The sequence below is a fragment of the Salvelinus alpinus genome, chromosome 14 (assembly GCF_045679555.1).
Source record: "Salvelinus alpinus chromosome 14, SLU_Salpinus.1, whole genome shotgun sequence".
NCBI classification, from domain to species: Eukaryota; Metazoa; Chordata; class Actinopteri; order Salmoniformes; family Salmonidae; genus Salvelinus; species Salvelinus alpinus.
Window position 1 is genome coordinate 57,175,671 of NC_092099.1, and position 16,099 is coordinate 57,191,769.

Consider the following 16,099-nt stretch of genomic DNA (forward strand, 5'->3'; position numbering starts at 1 on the left):
GATGGGCCTCTGGGAGGTTTTGAAACGGACAGAAGATTTGCTATGTCCTTGGGTGATAAACCTAAAGAGAACACATTCCATAGCATGAGTTAATGTTTCTGTACTGGGGTACCAGGAGGTGATGGCTCCATTATGGAGTTGGGGGCCAGACACCGGTCTCTACACATTGAGATTTTTTTTTACAGCAGATACTGTGTTGAGTTTGAGGATACCCATCCAGCTCCCCTGTACCTTCTGACCGCAGATGAATGCTGCGTAAAGATGCTCAGTCTCGTCCTGTGTTATTGTGTCAAGATAATTCTTCGGGTATGCCAAACCTGTACATTGGAAACAACACACCATTCACATATTCAGTGTTTCAGAAAACTCTGTTGTATGTGGCTGGCAACACAATCAAATAATCGTGCATTGCAATAGCTCTAACACAGACTTCCACACTTGTTATTCTCAGATACTGAGATTGATTTGAGTTGTTCAAATACATTCAGACCTAACAAATTCTCTAATGTCGAGGTGAGTCCATGTCTGGCTGTACCCAAACATAGTTATACGCAAAGGTTAATGTCCAGCACCTGTAATGCAACTTAAACAGAAACATAACAAAAAACAATTAAAGAAAAGACTCAAAGACCAAAAGATATCATCATATGGACAATGAGGTTAAAACCTTTTGGAGTAAAGAAATCATACCGGCTGTGATGACATCAGCTTTGTCAGTCCAAGACGTCTTGAACTTTGGAAGTAGCATTGCAGCAGCAATAAGCTGTGGCTCCTCCATCATTTCTCCAAAGCGCTTTTGGAGACCGTTCAAAATGGCTCTGATAAATGGTAGGCATATTTGTCAAGATGCTTCCAGCCTTTTAAGTTTTGTTTTTAGTAAGAAGATCACTGGCAGCAGCCACCCCATATGCGTGTTGGTCTCAGACTGTAGAATGTTCAAAGCTGAGACCAAAGGCTTCATCACTTACTTTACAGTACTTATTCAAGAAGGACATTTCTGCCGGGCTGAGCCTGAAAGATAAGGTAAGGTAAATGTAAAACCTCTTAGAATTCTTACATGCTGACCAGACCGGACACGTCGCGTGCGCGAGCGTCGCAAAATACATTTTGAAATCCATGTTATTCAATTATTGCACCCACACTGCTCGTGCGCGCCAACGAGCGTCTGCGATGCCAAGGGCTAAAATAGAACTCCTTTTTATTTCTGACGCAGATCGCACTGAAAGTCCTGACTCTCCCATCTCCTCATTGGTTTATAGAAGCAGGTAGCCACGTGCCATCTCCTCATTGGTTATACCCACGTGGGTGATTGAAAAACTAAATGTTTTGCCGGTTGTCGTGGTAAAAGTGTAGATGCCAATCACCTTATAAGTTCAAAGATGAAAAAGCCTGGAAGGAGGAGAGATGACTAGAAACGATTCAGTTGGCCGTTTTATGTGTGGATTAATTGTCGGAGTAGAGGACCGTGTGCATTTCAGGTAAAATAACAACTCAATGTTTATATCCCAGGACAAATTAGCTAGCAACAGCAAGCTAGCTAAATAGGACAAATTAGCTAGCAAGTGCAAGCTAACTAGCTCAATTGCCAAACATGTTTAATGCTTTAATGACCTGTCCCCAAATTAATGTCATTGGTTCAGAGTTTGTTTTGATATTTTAACCTGCATGTCGTGATTGCGTTTGGTGTAGGGGGACAAAATACATTTATGCGCGATAGCGCACGATAGCGCACGATGGCGCATGCGCGCAGCCGGTTTGTGTTCCGTGTAACATTTCATGGACTATAAATATTAGGAAAACATTACATTGATTCAAAGAATTGCTACTCACATTTTCACTTTTAATTCTTCACACACATTTCTTATGGCATCCTCCCCCTTCTCTTGTATGATACGTGTGCTCCTCTCTACCGCCAGGTAAGTTGAGTTCCAACGTGTTTGATTTGGACGGATCAACTGCAGTTTGCACTCATTCTCTACAACTTCAGCAGCTAAGGTTGACCGGCCCGTTTTATTCCACATGGTATTTGGCAAAAGACCACCTGGACAACCTTTTGTAGCCATCACTATTTTTCTGCCAACGCAGAATCTGTTGTTGCAATGAGGTTCAGCAGGTGACATGCACACCATTGATGCTGAGTGAGTTGATATTCTAGGCCGCTGTCATTTTCTAGGATGGAATATGTGTCTTGGTATTCAACCTGCTCTGCTGGCTCTTCAACATCTGAGTCTCGGTCTGCTGACTCGACTGCCTGGCTCTGCTCACCAAAAACATTGAATGCTTTGATGAAGTTTGATCCACTGTCTGTTCTGGTTCTTATCACTTTCCCCCTGATCCTGTATGCACAAAGGATGTCATCGAGGGCACCTGCAAGCACATAAAATGTGTGGGAACCTCTCAATCTCTTGCAAGCGAGTGCAGCAGAATGTCTGAGTTTCTTCATCTATCCAGTGACACTTGACCCCGATGTAACTCCTTTGATGTCCAACAATCAGTGGTGGCGGCAACATCATTTACCCTGCCAAGGTGTGCCATAACTGTCTTCTTCATGTGATTGGCAGCTTCATGTATTCTTGAACGAACAGTAGGTCTGCAGATTACTTTGCATTGAGGATGCAGGGTGGTTACCAACTCTTTAAAAGCTGGTTGTTCGACCACAGAGAATGGTTGTTGGCCCTCACAGATCAAATTAATGACAAGCTTGTCAACAGTTGCCTGTGAGACGCACCTGGCTCCTCCCACTGCCATCATTTCAGACATCTTTGCTTGCTTGCAAGTTGAAGAGGTGTTTGATAATTCCTTGGTTCATTTGTTTGTGGTTGCAGAGGTGAGCATATTGTAGTTTGTCATGATTTAATGGATGTTTCCTCTGTGGACAAAATTATTGCATCAATCTGGGCAAAATGTATATAGCCTGACCAGTTTGGTTTTAAATAATGTCACTGTCCAAATACATACGGATGTTGGGGAATATTGTTCTTTCTTTTCCCCAGTTATAAGAACTATAGTTTGCCAAACATGATTTCTGGCTATTATTCGAAACTCAGTGATCCAACCAGATATAGCTAGGAAATAAGCAACCAAAAAAAAGATAATGCACATACCTAAAAATCTCAGATCTCAAAATTATATACACTGCTCAAAAAAATAAAGGGAACACTAAAATAACACATCCTAGATCTGAATGAATGAAATATTCTTATTAAAACCTGTTGGGGATGAGGGCGCTGTTGTGGCTATTTATGCTAATCGTGTAATTTTTTGAAACGGCTTCCCACAAAGTTCTTGATCGTACAATATGCATATTATTATTATTATTGGATAGAAAACAGTCTATAGTTTCTATAGGAGTTGAAATTTTGTCTCTAAGTGGAACAGAGCCCATTCTACAGCAATTTCCCTGACATGGAGTCAGATTCCAGAAATTTTGGCCACTGTTCTGGAGTCAGTTAAAAGGCCACTGTTATTGCTATGACTATACGGACACTGCTTACGTCTTCCCCTGGATGTCTTTACGTGATGACGATTTGAATCGTGTCGATTGCACGTTCACAGGCACTATAAATTAAAAAACCCTGAGCCTAGTCAGTCTTTTGGAGCTGCGTCATGCGCATAGAGGGCACCGACCCGCACCTGTTCCAAGCATTAGTGGAGGGAGTAATATTACTCGGGTCATGTTTCTACTCGTTATGGGAGTTAAAAACATCATAAGGTAGTTAATTTAAAGCGTTTTATAGCAATTTATATCCGTTTAGTGCGATTTTGGGACATTTATTTCTGAAAGGCTGTGAATTGCTGGGCACGCTTCCAGTTCATCCCGAACGCAGTTGGCATTTCCACATGGCAAGAGGACAGCTTTCCACCAAAAGACGATTGGACCCAAGAAAGGATCCTTTGCCCAAGATACCGATGGAAGAACAGCTCAAAGTAGGACATTTTTATTATGATAAATCGTGTTTCTGTCGAAAAGTGTTAGTGCCTTCGGACGCCATGTTTTTTGACGTAGCTTCGCTTGGCGCAAGCTGTATTGAAAAGTAAGGATAATTTAAAAAATGTAATTCCGCGATTGTATTAAGAATTAAATTGTCTATCAATCCCTGTCCACCCTATATTTTTTAGTCACGTTTATGAGTATTTATGTATAAGAGTAGATCACTGTCTAAGTGGCGCACAGACTTTTTCTGACCAGCTGAGCTACATTTCACATTGTCTAACCATGATTTTGGTGGCTAAATATAAACATTTTCGATCAAACTCTATATGGATTGTGTAATATGATGTTACAGGAGTGTCATCTGAAGAATTCTGAGAAGGTTAGTGAAAAAATTAATATATTTTGGCGATGTTTACTTTTATCGCTCACTTTGGCTAGAATCAATGCTGGGCTGCTATGTGCTATGTGCTATGCTAATATAACGATTTATTGTGTTTTCGCTGTAAGACACTTAGAAAATCTGAAATATTGTCTGTATTCACAGGATCTGTGTCTTTCGATTCGTGTATGCTGTGTATTTTTACGAAATGTTTGATGATTAGTAAGTAGGTAAACACGTTGCTCTAAGTAGTTTTTCTATTCCATTTGTGACGGTGGGTGCAATTGTAACCTATGCCATCTACCTGAAATATGCACTTTTTTCTAACAAAACCTATCCCATACCATAAATATGTTATCAGACTGTCATCTGATTAGTTTTTTTCTTGGTTAGGGGCTATAAATATCTTAGTTTAGCCGAATTGGTGATAGCTACTGGTGTTGGTGGACAAATAAAAGATGGTGGATTATGCTAATGTGTTTTTAGGTAATAGATGTACATCTTTACATATTGTGTCTTCCCTGTAAAACATTTTAAAAATCGGACATGTTGACTGGATTCACAAGATCTGTGTCTTTCATTAGCTGTATTGGACTTTAATGTGTGAAAGTTAAATATTTAAAAAAAATTTTTTTTTTGAATTTCGCGGCACTGGTTTTTCAGTGGGGGTGGGGGGGGAGTGCCGCTAGCGCCACTCTCATCCTAGAGAGGTTAAATACTTTTTTCTTTACATAGTTGAATGTGCTGACAACAAAATCACACAAAAATGATCAATGGAAATCAAATTTATCAACCCATGGAGGTCTGGATTTGGAGTCACACTCAAAATTAAAGTGGAAAACCACACTACGGGCTGATCCAACTTTGATGTAATGTCCTTAAAACAAGTCAAAATGAGGCTCAGTAGTGTGTGTGGCCTCCACGTGCCTGTATGACCTCCCTACAACGCCTGGGCATGCTCCTGATGAGGTGGCGGATGGTCTCCTGAGGGATCTCCTCCCAGACCTGGACTAAAGCATCCGCCAACTCCTGGACAGTCTGTGGTGCAACGTGGCGTTGGTGGATGGAGCGAGACATGATGTCCCAGATGTGCTCAATTGGATTCAGGTCTGTGGAACGGGCGGTCCATAGCATCAATGCCTTCCTCTTGCAGGAACTGCTGACACACTCCAGCCACATGAGGTCTAGCATTGTCTTGCATTAGGAGGAACCCAGGGCCAACCGCACCAGCATATGGTCTCACAAGGGGTCTGAGGATCTCATCTCGGTACCTAATGGCAGTCAGGCTACCTCTGGCGAGCACATGGAGGGCTGTGCGGCCCCCCAAAGAAATGCCACCCCACACCATGACTGACCCACCGCCAAACCGGTCATGCTGGAGGATGTTGCAGGCAGCAGAACGTTCTCCACGGCGTCTCCAGACTCTGTCACATGTGCTCAGTGTGATCCTGCTTTCATCTGTGAAGAGCACAGGGCGAATTTGCCAATCTTGGTGTTCTCTGGCAAATGCCAAACGTCCTGCACGGTGTTGGGCTGTAAGCACAACCCCCACCTGTGGACGTCGGGCCCTCATACCACACTCATGGAGTCTGTTTCTGACCGTTTGAGCAGACACATGCACATTTGTGGCCTGCTGGAGGTCATTTTGCAGGGCTCTGGCAGTGCTCCTCCTGCTCCTCCTTGCACAAAGGCGGAGGTAGCGGTCATGCTGCTGGGTTGTTGCCCTCCAACGGCCTCCTCCACGTCTCCTGATGTACTGGCCTGTCTCCTGGTAGCGCCTCCATGCTCTGGACACTACGCTGACAGACACAGCAAACCTTCTTGCCACAGCTCGCATTGATGTGCCATCCTGGATGAGCTGCACTACCTGAGCCACTTGTGTGGGTTGTAGACTCTGTCTCATGCTACCACTAGAGTGAAAGCACCGCCAGCATTCAAAAGTGACCAAAACATCAGCCAGGAAGCATAGGAACTGAGAAGTGGTCTGTGGTCACCACCTGCAGAACCAATCCTTTATTGGGGGTGTCTTGCTAATTGCCTATAATTTCCACCTGTTGTCTATTCCATTTGCACAAAAGCATGTGAAATTTATTGTCAATCAGTGTTGCTTCCTAAGTGGACAGTTTGATTTCACAGAAGTGTGATTGACTTGGAGTTACATTGTGTTGTTTAAGTGTTCCCTTTATTTTTTTGAGCAGTGTATTTATTTTATCTTCACAAGTTCATTAATTTCACTTTTAGCTATCCCCAACAACTTACATTAGGGGGATGGCTAGCTACTAGCCACCATAATGTCAATGCGGTAGTAGCCCACACTACAGCTTATAGTTCCTTCAGCTGTGTAAAGACGTTGGTCAGGGTTAGCTTCTAACTAACTAGCAACAGGATGAGCTAGCTAACGTTAGCCTTATGCTACAGATTGAATGCAACAGGCTAGTAGTAACGCTTTGTTGTGTAGGCTATGTAATGTATCTAACAAACGTCATTCATGGCGATAAAATATATGTATAACTTTACTTTTCGTACCATTCATGTTTCCTCAAGTTTGACGCAGTTTTTGTAGGCAGCCACCTCCACCATCTTTGGTAAGCAGAGCATTCAAGCTTCTGCTTGAAGCTGAAGTGTTCTTTGAGATGTGGCCAGGGATTTCCTTCCTCATGGTCTTCAGACCTGGCCACTGGCTCTGTCTCTGTATTGTCTCCTGAACCTGTTCAATCTCATTAGGCTCCATTTATTTTTTAAGTTGATTAGGAAACCTTTTTTTACTGAGAAAATCCTGCTACCGATCATCATTTGGTTTGCATACACAGCTGTGATTGGGCCGTTTTCACGCGATGCGTGAAATTGAATTGTATTGGTCCACCTGATCATGTTACTTGTCACTGACAAACAAGTGAACAGTTCTAGCTGCTACAAAAGGCGCAAACTTTATGTGCTTGCCATGATGATGTGTATCCCTTTTCTAGATTGTACTCTGTAATGGATGGTTTTGAAAATGTACTTAAGTACTTTACTTCATTAAAAATGTACTTATGTAAAAATACAGCCTTTTAAAAATACAACAAAAAGTACAAGTACACAGAAAAGCTACTAAATTACAGGAACGTGAGTAGTTGTAATTCATTACTTCCACCCCTGGTGATAAGTTTGTCTCACCTCATTTGATAGTAAAGCAATTAACCACCACAGTGTGCAGCTGAACATTGTATGCTGGAAAAAAACTTGGTTTGATATTTTTTGATAAAAACAAAATCCCTATTCATTAAATACGAATACACACCTGTTTTGCATGGATTCCGCTACACGGTTAGCTTTCAACAGCTAGGATTCCGGGACAAGCTATTTCTTGTCCCGGAATCCCGCTTAACAGACAGGTTGAAGCCTGCTTGACAGAGCCTCTAAGCTGCTAGCCATCATGCTAACAAAGTTGGTACCAGATTAGTTTTGCAATGGAGCCCTCTGTCTGGAGAAATAAATTAACGGTTCCAGCTCTGTAGGAGCTGTATAAATTACACTTTGTTTCGGGACAAACCGGATCACTCAGTTCCAATGCAGACATTGTTTCCTTGCTGGGGATTATAGGCTTGAGGTGACTTCCTTGATCATGCAGGTCGCCAGCCTAAGTAAGAAACTGGGGAAAACGCAGAGTGGAATGTTTACCTTTTCTACGCCGGTGGCTAGACGGCGTTCGCGCTTGTTGGATGCATCTCCGCCTTGTCGTTTGTCATTATCCGACTGGCCGGTGTTGCCCATCTGATAGCAGAGTCGAAGCAGTCTACACTCCCAACGAGAGGCCCGGAGCGGATACAAACAACGAATAGTTTTGCCGCCCTGGAGCCTGATCTTCCTGCATCTTCGTCACTGGGAGTACCTGTGTCTGCGGCCACAGTGCCTACTCCTACGGTTTCGGAGTCGACGTCGGCAACCTTCCATCCCTGCTCTGGATTGCTTCTCCAACTGTCGGAGGTCTGCACCAGGCGCCGGGAGCATCGGGCTCAAGTTATCCCGCCTCTCGCAAGTCCATAAAGGCTTCCCCGAATCCTGTGAAACGTGGGAGTGGGTTGATTTCCTCGTCCTTCTCGGCAGCCATGGTTTTGGGCAGTTCCATGGTAAGAAATGTGACCGTTCCCAGTGCAAACACAATGTCCTATCCCGGAGCTTGAGTAAATTACATTAATAAGCTGCTCCCGATTGTACTACGTCAGGACATGGAAATCGATTCTATCATAGTCCATGTGAGTTTTAATGACATTATGAAGGGCAGCTCTGAACAGTTGAAACTGATTTTTAAAGAGCTGATTGACTCTCTGCTAGACACTAATAAAGGATCCATCATAACTGGCCCTGTGCCCTCTCTGAATCGTGGCATTGAACGCTTTAGAAGGATTCTTTCTCTTAACTTCTCTGCGCTACGGATACCGAATACGGGTTCACTTTCCCAAACAACCGCTGAATTGCAGGGCGCCAAATTCAAAAATATTACTAAAAATATTTATAATCATGCAATCACAAGTGAAATATACCAAAACACATCTTAGCTTGTTGTTAATCCACCTATCGTGTCAGATTTTGAAAATATATTTTACAGCGAAAGAAATCCAAGCTTTTGTGAGTGTAGCTTTCAATGCTACATCAGCTAGCCCCAAATTAGCATGGTCACGAAAGTCAGAAAAGCAATAAAATTAATCGCTTACCTTTGATAATCTTTGGGTGTTTCCACTCACGAGACTCCCAGTTACACAACAAATCTTATTTTTGTTCGATAAATATTACTTTTATCACAAAGAAACGCTATTTGGGTTGCGCATTATTTTGAGAAAACAAAAGCCGTGTTCCGTTCGACAAATCCCAAAAAGTATCTGAAATGGCCGTAGAAACATTTCAAATGTTTTTTTATAATCAATCTTCAGGTTGTCTTTAACAAACATAATCGATAATATTTCAACCGGAGCATAACCTATTCTTTAAGAGACAAAAGGAAAATGGTGAGCTCCTCCCGCGCGCACAGGAAATATTCCGAGGACACTTGGCGAGTTTTGAAAAAACTTGTTCATTTTTCAAAATAAAAGCCTGAAACTATGTCTAAAGCCTGGTCACAGCCTGAGGAAGCCATTGGAAAAGGAATCTAGTTGATACCCCTTTAAATGGAGGTTAGACAGGCCAGGAAACACAGATAAAAATAAAAAAATCACTTACGGGTTACTTTTTCTCATGTTTTCGCTTGCAGAATAAGTATTCTTTTTCTCACAGACAATATTTTGACAGTTTTGGAAACTTTGGAGTGTTTTCTATCCTAATCTGTAAATTATATGCATATTCTACGATCTGGGCCAGAGAAAATGTCCATTTACTTTGGGCATGTTATTTCCTTTATAAGGAGGAAGCACGTTTTATAAGGAGGATGGGATCCACCTAAATCATTTGGGTTCCTGGATCCGTTCACTGCACTATAAGGCTGCGTTGAGACAATTACAATTATCAATGACCCAAGGCCAGCTCAGCTAATCCCTACCATTGTGGCGCTGAGTTGTCATAATGCTTCAGCAAATGTACATTACACCAGGGATGTCGGTAGACAATATAAGTAACCTAATTTATGTACCTCTAATTGCCCTGAATGCCTCTGCTGAACCTACAGATATTGTATGCAGTAATCATGTGCCTATGAACCAGATTTATACTGTTAGCAGTGAGCTGGTGTGCCCTAGGAGGAAGTCCACTGTGTGCAGCTCACCCTGCACTAACATAAAGAACATGATCTACTGCTGCTAAGCTTCCCAGTAAAACAATGAAAACAAGCAAGCATTCAAGAAGAAAAGTGCTCAAAATAGCCCACGTTAACATATGTAGCTGAAGAAACAAGGTTCATGAAATCAAAAATGTACTAATAACAGATGACATTCATTCTGACTATCTCTGAAACTTCCTTAGACAATACCTTTGATGATACAGTGGTAGCAATACAAGGTCATAACATCTACAGAAGAGACAGAAATGCCAAAGGTGGAGGTGTTGCTGTTTATATTCAGAACCACATTCCTGTAAAGATTAGAGACGATCTCATGTTAAATACTGTTGAAGTAATATGGCTACAGGTTCATCTGCCTCACCTAAAGCCCATTCTGGTGGGAAGCTGCTATAGACCACCAAGTGCTAACAGTCAGTATCTGGATAATATGTGTGAAATGCATGTGATATTAACAGAGGTGTGAATTAAATATTGACTGGCTTTCATCAAGCTGCCCACTCAAGAAAAAGCTTCAAACTGTAACCAGTGCCTGCAACCTGGTTCAGGTTATCAGTCAACCTACCAGGGTCGTTACAAACAGCACAGGAATTAAATCCTGTATTAATCACATCTTTACTAATGCTGCAGAAATTAGCTATAGTAGCCATATCTAGGTAAACCAAAGTTCCAAAGGCTGGGCCTAATATAGTGTATAAGAGGTCATACAATAAGTTTTGTACTGATTCCTATGTTGTTGATGTAAAGAGTATATGTTGGTCTGTGGTGTGTAATGAGAAGAAACTAGACACTGCACTTGACACATTTATGACATTTCTTATTCCAGTTACTAATAAGCATGCACCCATTATGAAAATGACTTTAAAAACTGTTAAATCAGCTAGGACTCCATCCTAGCTGGAGGGGTGCTCTCATCTTATCTACGAACATAGATAGGGCTCTAACTCCCTTAGCTCCATATTAAAATAGGGTGCAGGCCAGGCAACAGGCTGTTAGCCAGCCTGCCAGCTTAGTGGAGTCTGCCACTAGCAGTCAGTGTAGTCAGCTCAGCTATCCCCATTGAGACCGTGTCTGTGCCTCGACCTAGGTTGGGCAAAACTAAACATGGCAGTGTTTGCCTTAGCAATCTCATTAGAATAAAGTCCTCCTCCATTCCTGCCATTATTGAAAGAGATCGTGATACCTCACATCTCAAAATAGGGCTACTTAATGTTAGATCCTTCACTTCCAAGGCAGTTATAGTCAATGAACTAATCACTGATCATAATCTTGATGTGATTGGCCTGACTGAAACATGGCTTAAGCCTGATGAATTTACCTTGTTAAATGAGGCCTCACCTCCTGGTTACACTAGTGACCATATCCCCCGCGCATCCCACAAAGGCGGAGGTGTTGCTAACATTTACAATAGAAAATTTCAATTTACAAAAAGCCCCCCGACGTTTTCGTCTTTTGAACTTCTAGTCATTAAATCTGAATTCCTATCGGACCTTGTAGTCATAGCAGATATAATTCACATTTTTGGTGACTTTAATATTCACACGGAAAAATACACAGATCCACTCCAAAAGGCTTTCGGAGCCATCCGACTCAGTAGGTTTTGTCCAACATGTCTCCGGACCTACTCACTGCCACAGTCATACTCTGGACCTAGTTTTGTCCCATGGAATAAATGTTGTAGATCTTAATGTTTTCCTCATAATCCTGGACTATCGGACGACCATTTTATTACGTTTGCAATCGCAACAAATAATCTGCTCAGACCCCAACCAAGGAGCATCAAAAGTCGTGCTATAAATTCTCAGACAACCCAAAGATTCCTTGATGCCCTTCCAGACTCCCTCTGCCTACCCAAGGACGTCAGGACAAAAATCAGTTAACCACTTAACTGAGGAACTCAATTTAACCTTGCGCAATACCCTAGATGCAGTTGCACCCTTAAAAACTAAAAACATTTGTCACACCACTAGAGGGATATCTTCAACCACCAACGTACCATCCTGAGACAAGGCCGCCCACAAAGTTCTACGCCACGGCACAACCCAAGGGGGGGCGCCAACCCAGGCAGGAAGACCATGTCAGTGACTCAACCCACTCAAGTGACGCACCCCTCATGGTCAATGTCAAAAAGTTCCGCTACAGTCCGTAGAAACATGTCAAACCATGCATAGAATCAATATCTAGGATGTTTTTAACATAAATCTTCAATAATGTTCCAACCAGAGAATTCCTTTGTCTGTAGAATTGCGATGGAACAGAGCTCGCTCTCACGTGAACGAGCGTCACAAGCTCAAAGCATTCTGCCAGACCTCTGACTCATTCCCCTCTCATTCGGCCACACTTCACAGTAGAAGCATCAAACTAGGTTCTAAAGACTGTTGACATCTAGTGGAAGCCTTAGGAAGTGCAACATGACCAATATCCCACTGTATCTTCAATAGGGAATGAGTTGAAAAACGACATGAAAAGATACTATATAGCTAGCATGTTGGACCAGTATGTATTTGTTATATAGCTATCATGTAGGACCAGTAGTTCTCTGCTATAACATGTTAGACTAGTAGTTTGACCAGCAGTTATCTGTTAGAACATGTAGCTAACATGTTGTAGATATGTGGTAGTGGAGTAGTGAAATCTGTTATGAATGTATTGTAATGTTTTTTAAATTGTACAACTTCCTTAATTTTGCCGGACCACAGGAATAGTTATCCTACTCCTTCTCTGTTCATCTGGTGATGTAGAGGTTAATCCACTCCCATTCCCCAGGCGCTCTCATTTGTTGACTTCTGTAACCGTAAAAGCCTTGGTTTCATGCATGTTAACATTAGAGGCCTCCTCTCTAAGTTTGTTGTAGTCACTGCTTTAGCACACTCTGCCAACCCAGATGTCCTAGCCATGTCTGAATCCTGGCTTAGAAAGGCCACCAAAAACCGTGAAATTTCCATCCCTAACTATAACATTTTCCGACAAGATAGAACTGCCAAAGAGGGCGGAGTTGCAATCTACTGCAGAGATAGCCTGCAGAGTGCTGTCATACTATCCAGGTCTGTGCACAAACAATTCGAGCTTCTACTTTTAAAAATCCACCTTTCCAGAAACAAGTCTCTCACCGTTGCCGCTTGCTATAGACCACCTTCTGCCCTGGACACCATATGTGAATTGATTGCCCCCTATCCATCTTCAGAGCTTGTGCTGTTAGGTGACCTAAACTGGGACATGCTCAACACTCCGGCCATCTTACAATCTAAGCTCGATGCCCTCAATCTCACAAATTATCAATGAACCTACCAGGTACAACCCCAAATCCGTAAACACGGGCACCCTCATATATATATATCATACTAACCAACCTGCCCTCCAAATACACCACTGCTGTCCTCAACCAGGATCGTAGCGATCACTGCCTCATTGCCTGCGTCTGTAATAGGTCTGGGGTCAAACGACCATCCCTCATCACTGTCAAAAGCTCCCTAAAACACTTCAGCGAGCAGGCCTTTCTAAATCGACCTGGCCCAAGTATCCTGGAAGGATATTGACCTCATTCCGTCAGTAGAGGATGCCTGGTTATGCTTTAAAAGTGCTTTCCTCACCATCTTAAATAAACATGTCCCATTCAAAAAATGTAGAACCAGGAACAGATATAGCCCTTAGTTCACTCCAGACCTGACTGCCAAAGAGCACATCCTGTGGCGTACTGCATGAGCATCGAATAGCCCCCACAATATGCAACTTTTCAGGGAAGTTAGGAAAGCAAAGGCTAGCTTTTTCAAACAGAAATGTGCATCCTGTAGCACAAATGCCAAAACGTTCTGGGACACTAAAGTCCATGGAGAATAAGAGCACCTCATCCCAGCTGCCAACTGAGGCTGGGAAACACTCACCACTGATAAATCCACGATAATTGAGAATCTCAAAAAGCATTTTTCTACGGCTGGCCATGCTTTCCACCTGGCTACCCCGGTCAACAGCCCTGCACCCCCACAGCAACTTGCCCGAGCCTCCACCATTTCTCCTTCACCAAAATCCAGATAGCTGATGTTCTGAAAGAGCTTCAAAATCTGGACCACTACAAATCAGCCGGGCTAGACAATCTGGACCCTCTTCCTAAAATGATCAGCCGAAATTGTTACAACCCCTATTACTAGCCTGTTAAACCTCTCTTTCGTATCGTCTGAGATCCCCAAAGATTAGAAAGCTGCCGCGGTCATCGCCCTCTTCAAAGGGCGAGACACTAGACCCAAACTGCTACAGACCTATATCTATCCTACCCTGCCTTTCTAAGGCCTTCGAAAGCAAAGTTAACAAACAGATCACCGACCATTTCGAATCCCACTGTACCTTCTCCGCTATGCAATCTGGTCATGGGTGCACCTCAGCCACGCTCAAGGTCCTAAACGGTATCATAACCACAATCGATAAGAGACAATACTGTGCAGCTCTGTTCATCGACCTGGCCAAGGCTTTCGACTCTGTCAATCACCACATTCTTATCGCCAGACGCAACAGCCTTGGTTTCTCAAATGACTGCCTTGCCTGGTTTACCAACTACTTCGAGTTCAGTGTGTCAAATCGGAAGGCCTGTTGTCCGGACCTCTGGCAGTCTCTATGGGGGTGCCACAGGGTTCAAGTCTCCGGGCCGACTCTTTTCTCTGAATACATCAATGATGTCGCTCTTGCTGCTGGTGATTCTCTGATCCACCTCGACGTAGACGACACCACTCTGTATACTTCTTCAATGCCATACAACTCTCCTGCCGTGGCCGCCAACTGCAAGTAAAACTAAATGCATGCTCTTTAATCGATCACTGCCCGCACCTGCCCGCCTGTCCAGCATCACTACTCTGGACGGTTCTGACTTAGAATACGTGAACTACAAATACCTAGGTGTTTGGGTAGACTAAACTCTCCTTCCAGACTCACATTAAGCATCTCCAATCCAAAATGTAATCTAGGATCGGCTTCATTGACACACTCCTCTAGGTAGTTGGAACGCAACACTCTGCTACAACTCAACTCCCCGTGGAATGAAAGATGAATGGGATTGTAGGTGCGGGTAAGGATGACTGAGACAGAGAATTTTACCGTTAACAGGGAATATATTCCTTCCCACAGTAATATGGGGAAAAGGGGCTGGACGGAACCAAAGCAAAGAAAGTTAAAGTTAAAGAGCCCCTTCCCCTACCTTACCTACCCACAACTTACCTAACTACCACCACCTGCAGCACTAACCAAAATACAGGGGATGGTCGCCCAGGTCTTACCTAGTGTACATAGACAGACATATACTACGGGTATATGTATGCCCTCAGGCCTCTTGCCTAAGCACTTCCAAGGTGCCTTCCCCCCCGGGAACAAATGAAACAGAATAATACAAACATAAGAAAACAATTTCAATAATCAAAAACACTGCGTACTATTGGCACACACATACGGCAAAAAAAAAATACTTAACAAAAACTGTCTGAGCGACCAACACAGGACATACCAATAAGCTCTCTCAGGCTCCCTCCTAACAAAGGAACACTGGCTTTTCTAGCTTCAGAAGGAGTCAGTAATTGAAGACAGCTGTATCTCCTGACGAGAGGGTGGGGTCAGATCTCCAATCTTCGATGGGGCCGACCAATCAGCTGCTTTGAATTTCAGGAAGCCATCCTGAAACACACACATACAAACAAAACCACAACACAGAAACTGGGGAAAGTAACAGCTTCCTATTTCGCAACAAAGCATCCTTCATTCATGCTGCCAAACATACCCTCGTAAGATGGACTATCCTACCGATCCTTGACTTTGGCGATGTCATTTACAAAATAGCCTCCAACACTCTACTCAGCAAATTGGATGCAGTTTATCACAGTGCCATCCGTTTTGTCACCAAAGCCCTATATACTACCCACCACTGTGACCTGTATGCTCTCGTTGGCTGGCCTTCGCTTCATATTCGTCGCCAAACCCACTGGCTCCAGGTCATCTATAAGTCTTTGCTAGGTAAAGCCCTGCATTATCTCAGCTCACTGGTCACCATAGCAGCACCCACCCG

The 16,099-nt window shown here is 43.1% G+C and overlaps 1 protein-coding gene across 3 annotated transcripts in view; it reads right to left on the bottom strand.

The window, feature by feature from the left end:
* Positions 1-15,820, bottom strand: part of LOC139539137 (histamine N-methyltransferase-like) — a 34,995-nt gene extending 19,175 nt beyond the window's left edge. The window contains exons 1-2 of one of the 3 annotated variants that reach the window (XM_071341949.1): positions 15,545-15,820; positions 232-317 (exon numbers count right to left, since the gene is read on the bottom strand). Coding sequence is in view for 1 of the 3 variants with exons in the window: in XM_071341947.1 (XP_071198048.1) it covers positions 232-317; positions 691-781 (177 nt within the window). In the remaining 2 variants the exon portion in view is untranslated. Of the gene's footprint in view, positions 1-231; positions 318-690; positions 797-15,544 lie in introns of those variants that run through there. The other 2 variants (XM_071341947.1, XM_071341950.1) reach the window with 2 other exon arrangements.
* Positions 15,821-16,099: the final 279 nt, after the last annotated feature.